General features: G+C 37.0%; 1 protein-coding gene across 1 annotated transcript in view; it reads right to left on the reverse strand.

The window, feature by feature from the left end:
• The window catches only part of LOC139117864 (apoptotic chromatin condensation inducer in the nucleus-like), a 29655-nt gene extending 22561 nt beyond the window's left edge, over positions 1-7094 (reverse strand). The window contains exons 1-4 of the mRNA XM_070681098.1: positions 6908-7094; positions 3952-4011; positions 3359-3452; positions 1760-2775 (exon numbers count right to left, since the gene is read on the reverse strand). Of these exons, the coding sequence (XP_070537199.1) occupies positions 1760-2775; positions 3359-3452; positions 3952-4011; positions 6908-7051 (1314 nt within the window). The 5' untranslated portion in view covers positions 7052-7094. The remainder of the gene's footprint in view (positions 1-1759; positions 2776-3358; positions 3453-3951; positions 4012-6907) is intronic.
• Between the last annotated feature and the right edge of the window lie 2541 nt (positions 7095-9635).

Raw genomic sequence — 9635 nt, forward strand, 5'->3', positions numbered from 1 at the left:
AGTATTTCGGCACCTCCGTATCCAAACACTCAAATGAGTCGGTTCTTTTTATCTACAATGTTATCTACAGAACTTGTGCCGGATGTACAAAAAGGTAAACGTGATGTATATGAGACTGTTCATCCATCTCGTTTTTTGTAGTAACTGCAGAAACATACAAGTATTTTGAAAATGAAGCTTTTGATACAAAACCCAATAACATTATTGTTTTCATTTGTTAAATTAGCAAGTACAATGAGGTCATACAAACAGAGTCATGACGACAAAGCAATTGCTGTCAGAGCTAGAGATGGTGCAAATCCTTGGGGAGATATGAGATGAAACCATCATTATGATGATCTTTAATATGACAACTTTGTCCATCTGCATTTACTTGAGTTGTGAGTTTGTCAGAAAGGCTAATTCCTGATACTCTAATTGTAAGATTGAACAGAGAGCAAAATGCTCTACACATTGAAAATTCAATGGTAGAACAGGGACTTGCAAGGTGTGAAATTAGATAACATATATACAAGGGAAAACAAGATATGCAGTTGTAACCCTGTCAAAACTACATTTTGATTCATTCCCATTGTTTTTCAAACAGGAGGGTGAACCCATGGAGAGGGCAATGGATGAAACCATGGACAGGGCAATGGATGAACCCATGGACAGGGCAATGGGTGAACCCATGGACAGGGCAATGAGTGAACCCATGGACAGGGCAATGGATGAACCCATGGACAGGGCAATGAGTGAATCCATGGACAGGGCTGTGGGTGAAAAAAGGTTACGCATGGTAAACCTGTTCAATGCTGCCAGTCTACAGTGACAAAATCTCTGTGATCCCTTCATCAACCCTGCCACAGTGCAAGGCTGGGCAATCAATCATATCAGGCGGTTACAGGTATGGTACCATTACAGCCTAGTTCCCATCTCTGGTTTTCAGATGTAAGGATGACATTATAAGGACTCGATCACAGAACCATAACCTAATCTACACAAATGTCCCGGCTTTTCAGGACAACTTATGCAAACAAGTAGTACACATGGATGGTATGACTGAGGTAACGGCATCCATATCCATCGGTGTTCACTCCATGACCCATATTGAACAAATTCATTATTAATTATACACCATAAGAGCAAAATTTCATTGAAGAATTTGTGGTGATGACAAAACCCTGTCATGACCTTGTTTTTCAAGATGCTATAGCGATGTCATCGTACCTCATGAATATTCAACATCAACAAAATATGCGTCCAGTAGAACAGTCTGTCATATTCTGTGCAAAGTTGATTGCACACAGCATTGAATATCAAAGCTGTGCCAGTCTAGTACCATAGTTATAACACCATTCTACTGACATGTACCAAAGTATGTGTAAAGCCATTCCTGCAGTAACAAAATACTGTTGTAATGTATCTATGTTTTCAGTGTATTCTAGACACACTGGAAACTTATTTCTGCACAGTTTATTTGTACCTACCTGTTTGAGGTCACAATTACCAATGTGTGTATTTGCTTTGAGGCAAACATTTTGGACAAAAAATATGTTACATGCTAACATAGTGAATAAAGTTTGCAGTTGTTTCATCTTGTATCTTAATTTTCTCTCCGGTGTACAGGACTACATGTTGACACAGTGACGTGATTCTGGCATGGACTACCTTGCTGATTATGACACTTAATTCAGATGAAAGAATATCAATGCTGGTATGACCATTACAGTATAGTAAAGTCTGCAGCAGCTGTGAAGAGAAAGAGGCATTTTGTTACCTTGTTTGCTTTCTTGGTATTTCTTTCCTCATCTTCTGATTCTGAAGAACTACTGGATGATGATGATGATGATGAATTGGATCTGGATGATGATGATGATGAGCCACTCTCCTCTTTGTACTTTTCTTTTCTATCACGTCTCTCGCTGTCATTTTCATTCTCTTTTTCTTTGTCAGCTTTCTGCATTGTTTCCTCTTCAGTTCTCTCATCTTGTTCTTCATGTCTTCTGTCTTCATCGTTTTTATCATCCATCCCCATCTTTTCATCCTCTGGTCTGGGTTTTTCCTTTTTCAACTCTCTCTCCTCATATTGGCTTGTCTTGTCAGCTTCAATGATCATTTCTTGCTGCACTTTGACCTGCTGCTGACTTGTATCCTCACCTTTTGTTTCTTTCTCAGCTTCTGGCATTTCTTTATCAGACTCAGCATCATCCACAGGCTCTTCCTGGCCCTCTTTTTCTCCACCTTTTCCTTGTTTGTCACTTGTAGCATCTCTGTCCCCTTGTCGTGGTTTTTCTTGTCCTGCTCTGTCTGTCTCTGTAAGATTTGATTCTTGTTTTCTCTGGTCATCTACCGCTTCTGTCTCATCTTTCTTCTTGACATCAACGACACTTTCTTCATCTTTCTGTTGCCGAGCTACTTCCTCTTTTGGTTCTTTAGGTTCTTCCTCTTTAGCAACTTTCACTTCGGGTTCACTTCTTTCACACTTTCCCTCATTATCCTGTTCTTCATGGATATCTTTAGCATCTTTGTCTGTTTTGTCTCCAGTTTTCTCTTCTTCCTCTTCTTTTTCTTTTTCTTCATCACCATGGCTACTGTCTTCTTTCTCCTGATCTTCAAAGCTCAATTCCTCCACAGACTTCTGTTTGCTGAGTGATTCATTCAACTCTTCTACCTGGTCTGCTAATGCAGCAGGTATTCCAAACCCTGTACCACTGCTGCCATCACCTCCACCACTGCCACTTTCCTTCCTCTCTCTGGCCTGCTCTACATCTGCTTGATGGGCCGCAGCAGCCGCTGAAAACAGATTAAGAGTAGAAATTGTACTTCATTTTGAAGAGCAATGGTTCTGACTTTCTGCTGTCACTGAAACAATGGAGTGTATCACATGTACTGGTAATTAAAGTCTAATTTACCAGAAGGTAGTTTTAAGGCACAAATTATCTTTTTGTATGAAATGAACATTTGTTTCAAATAGTCTAGTCTGTTCAAATTTGTTATTAAGGACACATAACAGTGTACAGGATATGTGACATTGTGCAGGGCATGTCACACTATACAGGGTATGTGACAGTGTACAGGGCATGTTATAGTGTGCAAGGCAAGTCACAGTGTACAGGGCATGTCACAGTGTACAGGGCATGTCATACTGTAGGGCCATGTCACACTATACAGAGCAAGTAACAGTGTACAGGGCATGTCACACTGTACAGAGCAAGTCACACTGTACAGGGCAAGTCACACTGTACAGGGCAAGTCACAGTGTACATGGCAAGTCACAGTGTACATGGCATGTCACAGTGTGCAGGGCATGTCACACTGTGCAGGGCATGTCATAGTGTACAGGGCATCTCACACTCTACTAGTTTAATAAACTTACCTTGTAAACTCTCTCGCTGAGCTAAAAGTTCCTGTTGTTGTTTCAGATACTGCTGAATGAATTCATTTGCACCAACCGTTTCATCAGCTGCAATCTATACAAAGAGTAAAATACAACATGAATTGTTTGCAACAACCGTCTCATCAGCTGCAATCTACAGAATATGTAAATACAGCATGTAATGTCATCAACAGAACCATGAAATCTACATGTATAGAATGACTTCTGGCAATGACAGCTCAAAACTTTCCTTGCTAGTTAATGTGTCACTCACACTCAGTGTTGTCCACAGCTTAGAAAAACAGACAGAGACTAATTTGTACATCAATACATAATTTGCATATTCTGTTGTTATGAAAATGTATTCCTTTGTATGCTTATTAACATATGAAAAGATTGCTCAATGGGGTGGCCCATCCCTTGAATTCCCTTTTGAGGAACCTGACTCAGGATGAATCACTAAAAAGTGGTATTAAACTATTATACTTTTATATATATATTAATTATACTACTTTTTTTTTGAGTTTGACATCATATTGGTGAAAAAGCTGTGAAGACTCAGCTTCAGATAAAAAAAGCATTGTTACACTTACTTTCTGACTTGGTAGAACATCAGACTGTGATGCCTCTTGTAACTTTTCAAGAGTTACTTGCTGCAAAAGAAAGAAAAGAAGCAATTTGAATCAAAATCAATTTGACATGAAATCTGATGAAGAGATGTAATAATAATGACACACCATGTGTTCCTTTGTGATCATTATTTGGTGTAAAACAAGATACTTGTTCAAATACATTAACCTTGAAACTGAAAATTTTGGGGAGAAGATTTGAAAAGATTTATAATTAATAAGATTCTAATCAGCCCTTAAATGTAAATTAGTCATTAGTATGCATAAATACATGAAAAAATTTAAGCTTTTGAAAGATCATTTTCCTCAATATGTCAATGTGTTATCTTTCTGTACAAAAAGGAATAAATTTTGTTGAAGGTTTTCTTTGAGTCACTGATAGAAGCACTGAATGAACAGTTTACGTATTAATCAAATGAAACATAAGAGACACTTTGATCTGTGAATTTACCCACACATTGGTTGTACTTTTATTAGAATTCTGTCTAGGTATTGTGACTTGTAACCTTTTGTCACTGCTTCAAAAGGAATATGTGTACATCTTTTTATATACTAGGTGAAATGTCAAGTACATTGGTACATGGTAATATTTAGAATCTGCAATGTTTTTGTGAATGTAACTCCCACTTAAGGTGGTTGGAAAGGCTAGAGCGTCAGTTATAAATTTCAACAAAACTATTAAAATATAAAAGTAGTCAACATTCTCTGTGGAATAAAAAAAACTAGACATTTGGGCACAAAGGCATTGCTGAGTTATAGCCTGTTAAAACTTCTGAAAAACGACCAAATAAGAAGTTGGGGAGTCCTTAGTGTATTAACTATGGTAGAGGTCCCCTAGCTGTTAATAAAATGTTTGAAAAGGGAAAGTCATTATTTGCTGTTTTTCAGGAAAGTTTGACAAGGTGGTGCTGGCATTCAGAGTGAGTGACTGCTATTGTAAATGCATTTTTAGATTCTTTGAGTGTCAAAGAGGTGTCAAAAGTGAGATAAACCAAAAAAAAACTGCTCTATGACTTCAGAGGAGGGGTGCAAATATGGCTTGTTTTCAACATTTTTGACAGAATAACAGTTTTCCTACATAATTGTATACCAATTTAATCCAACTTTGAAATGAGATATGGACATGAAATTTTTACAGCCTATTAACAAGGTTACAGATAAGATTTGTACGGCAAAATTTTTCTGTATTTGAAGTACTTTTTGAAAAATCACATTTTGAAATTTGAAAGAATTTTTAATAATTTTTTGATATATAAATCATGTAAAATCATAAAAACAAATTTTATTTACAAATCCTGCCGTACAAATCTTACAATAAATAGTCTCAACATATTTATAACTAATTTGGTAATATTAATACTATCCAATTATTATTAAATTCAAATATGTAAAAAAAATATGAAAAATTAAATTTTAATATTTACTGGTGTCATATTTCAAAATCATGGCTGCAAATATACAATTTTTATATTCTTTGGAGAAAATATTAACTAAGGGAGTTATCCTGAAAATTTGAACTAAATATCTTGATTCTAACACTTGAAACTTGACATTAACTCTGAGAAAAGAATTGGTGCAAAAATAGCCTTTCCAACCACCTTAATCCTCTTCTTGAAAATTAGATTGCTGACTCTATATTTTATGTAATAGTATCTGATGATATCAGTAAATATATTACAAAGCTATATTTTATGTATCCAATGATAGATTTACTGATATCATCGGATACATAAAATATAGCTTTGTGATAGAATTACTGATATCAGTAAATCTATCACCAAGCTCAACATGTGAAAACTTTGATACTTGAAAAATACACATTCACACTGTTGATGGGAAGTACCTTAATGACTTCTGAAATCAAATGGATTTTCGTCAGAGGCACTTTGCATGTTGCTCAAAACTGAAGCATACGTTTCACAGATTCAAACTGGTAATTGTTTATATTAGCTCTGTGTGGCAGGATGTGTGTCATTACTGGCTGCGCCTTTTACCAGAGCCCAGCTCTGCCCAGAGTATAATGAAACCAATGAAATGTTACAAAGTATAGATTCACATTCATGATATATAGAACTGTGTGCAGTAAAATGTGTACACTTTCCTACAATCTGACTTAACCAAAGTCTGCAGTCTCCATGTATCATGTGTATTCATTCACCTCAGTATATCTGACCTTCAGTCTCATTGTGTCATATGTGAATTTCAGACCTGTGTCTCAATTTGTCTCAGAGACAGGACAAGATTGTTATTTATTAAGATATTGTCTGTATTCTTTCATTACGATACGCATGATCATGCAGCTCGTGTGCGTGACTTATTATAAACGTATATTTTACCACGGAGCAACAAACATATCAATGATTTCACATACATCATACATGTAAATTGTCAGGCCACGATTCAATAGGTTGATTCGAAATTGAAGAAAGCATCGGTTTTACCAGCAGGTATGGGGAAATGCTTTCATTGCATGTGTACTATTACCTCCATGCCATACTGTTATGTGCGATGTGATTAATACAGTTTTACGTATCAGTAATTTCAGGCACACCCACGCTCCAACCTCAAACCGCAAAAACCCGTATTTGCAAATGTATTGTCCCTAGTGGTTGTTCGTTGTATGTTTACGTACGGTATGGTTTATACACACAACTCCACTGAATAATCGTTGTTGAAAGTCAAAGGCAGCAAATGAGGCCTGAACAGTCCATCTTATATTGCAGCCATCGACTACCTGGTGTTTTCAGCTTCTCCTTTTCAACTGTGTGTAATATAGGTCGTTAATGACAACTTAATATGATCGATGGGTAGGTTTTACTGAAATCTAAATACTACACAGCGTACGCCGAGAAGCGTGTAACCTGGTCAGGTCCCATCACGAGCAGCAGTATCAATTTAGCACAGAGACAGCAAAACCAACCGTTTTTAATCGCTTTATAAGCTGATTCTTCGTTCCACTGTTGGATAATCCACGCTTCTTGAGCTCTGCCTTCAGGTCAACGACTCTCAGGGTTTCGATGCGCTTGCCGCCGATGGTCAACTCTTCGTCGGGGATGTCCGCCATTTTGGAAGCCCCGCAATATATTCGGCAAGATTCGGTATTGCTCGGAAACGGTTCGATGTCTAGTTCGAATTTTGGTACTGTGAATAACACACTCGCTCTTATTACCGCCATGGTACAACGGGAGCGTGTCCATTTGCAAGAACAAACGTTGTTTTCTTTTTATTCTAATATTTGAAAACATCCCGTAAAATAAGAATGGCATTTTTCGAAAGTATGGTTTCTAACAACTTGTATAAAACCAGATCTTTATGTAAAAATTTAGGGGATGAGGACACACATCTATAGTACCATCTTCGTCAGGTTTCTGACAGCGGCACCATACCATATACCAGTAGGTGGCCTTCAACTTCAAGCCACAGTGATACAGGCGCATGTTCATTCGTGGCTGGTATGATATGATGCATTTTACGCAATCGGGTTGCATTCACAAAAAAGAGTGGGGGGGGGGGTCTGAGGAATCGTGATTGAAATATAATTCTTTTCAGACCCCCTCAATACTCTCAAAAAATTTGAAGTTTCCCTTTCTCTATGATCAAAATTTTTCAAGTCCCCCCAATTATCATACTGCCGCATATTTATTAAGAATGCACGCAGAGTAAAAATAAACATGGATTGTGTAGTTCTGCTCGCGGATGTTCGACACTACCTCTTATCAGCAGTCTGTTCATTTGCCACATCAGTGCATTTTTTGGATTTATCAGTCTAAGCCGACTTGACTATCCAACTCTGACTAGGTTATGGTACTAGCTGAAGAGCACACAAAATGACAATCATGAGAGAGTATGCAAATTGTAAATTTCCGGCTACATTTTGTCAAATTGGGAAAAACAGGGCTCGGTAACCTACCGATTTTTTTTAAATATGACTTATATGCTGCTTATAAATGCTACAAAATTGACAATACTGGAAGGTTAAAATATTCTATCAAATAAACGTTTTAATCTCAGAAATTTTGGATACAATAATGGCAAATTTGGTAAAACATAAACAGTTACATTTAGTCACACATTTTTTTCATTAAAAATGAGAGTCTTTATTGTTCAAAGTTTTACGTTTGTGTCATTGTACGATGAGATATAAAAAAATCATTCACTGGATGAAATTAAACTGAATAAATGGCTTTATATATTGATTTAATTGATTTTCTAGAAAAAACGGTAACAATCATCATACATTTGAAGAAATCAGGCATGGTGACCCATCTTTCTTCTCTAATATTTGACTATTCTACTATGCCAGAATTCATAATTTCCTGATAACTTTCAAGTCTCCTAGTGTTCCATGTGTTGCTCGCTTGTCTGATCTTGTGTACAAGTGTTGTTTACTGTCCTGAGCGTCCTCAGTATGACCCAAACTCTTCTTAACTACACCAGAGTCAGAGTTATCACTGTTACTGCGCACCACGGCTGGCATACCTGCGAGCTCTCAGCTTGAGCAAAACTCCCGTTAATGACTGCTACTCGTACATGCAGCAAACTGTTAATCATCGGCGATTTTAACTTACCTGATATTTACTGGACAGAAATTGACCCAGCTGGTCTGGATCACTCATTGGATACTTTGCATTCACATTTAATTGATGACATTTTAAATTCTGGTGATTTATATCAATGTAATTATCATCCTACTTGCAATTATCATTTTTAGACTTGGTTTTGTTTTCCACTCCTATTGATAATGTCAGAACCGGCTTGAATACTTTTGAGTCCGACCACGATTCTTTGTCGTGTTCTTACATGTTCACCAATAAGACAGAGTCCTCTCGGAAGGTTTAACTTTTAAAAAGCTGACTTTGATGCAATGACTAGGGCTCTTGCATTGTTGCCGTGTTGTATTCAAGATGGTCTGCATATTGATGACTCTATTGAACTATGATATGACTGTTGCAGCACAGACAACTAACTGTGCTCAAGGGTATTCCGTCCCGTGGCGGGGCGATTTAAAATTTTATTCGCCCGAAGCGGGGTGAATATCCTTTGCCACCACAGAAAGCCGTTGTCATAGGCTTGCCTTATAATTAATTCACCATTTACACCTGATTAAATATTATAGCCCTTAAAAAAGAAAAAAACCATCAAGCAACTTTTAGAGTTTAAAGCAGGAGAAATGACATGTGTTTTTAGGTGAACATTTTAATAACTATTTCATATAAATATATCAATTGCTGGAGAGATTCGATAACAGATTCCCTTTCTGAGAATTAAAAAAAAAATTTTAAAAATACAGTATTGGAAAGTACAGATTTTGTTGCCAATCACATGGTCACGTATAATCAGCAGTGCTCGATCGACCTGATGCCGAAACTGATGTTGGGAGTATGAGAATAAGTTTTGTATGACATTTTATAGTGATTCTGATTCTAAATTCTTCATGCTAACTTTTCCATCATCAAATGCTGATTTATTCTTGTCTTTTTTAAAGGGCTGGAAACAGATTCCCTTTCTGAGCATTTTAAGAATTGCTGATTTTGTCTGGTATCTTCAGAAATGCTTAGGCTTGATGCTAACTCTGCTAGAGGTATCAGAATCGGAACCAGACACCTGTCCTTTGAAAAAAGATTCTGGTTTGGACGCCCATGTTACGT

Source organism: Ptychodera flava, chromosome 18 (genome assembly GCF_041260155.1).
Source record: "Ptychodera flava strain L36383 chromosome 18, AS_Pfla_20210202, whole genome shotgun sequence".
Taxonomy (NCBI): domain Eukaryota; kingdom Metazoa; phylum Hemichordata; class Enteropneusta; family Ptychoderidae; genus Ptychodera; species Ptychodera flava.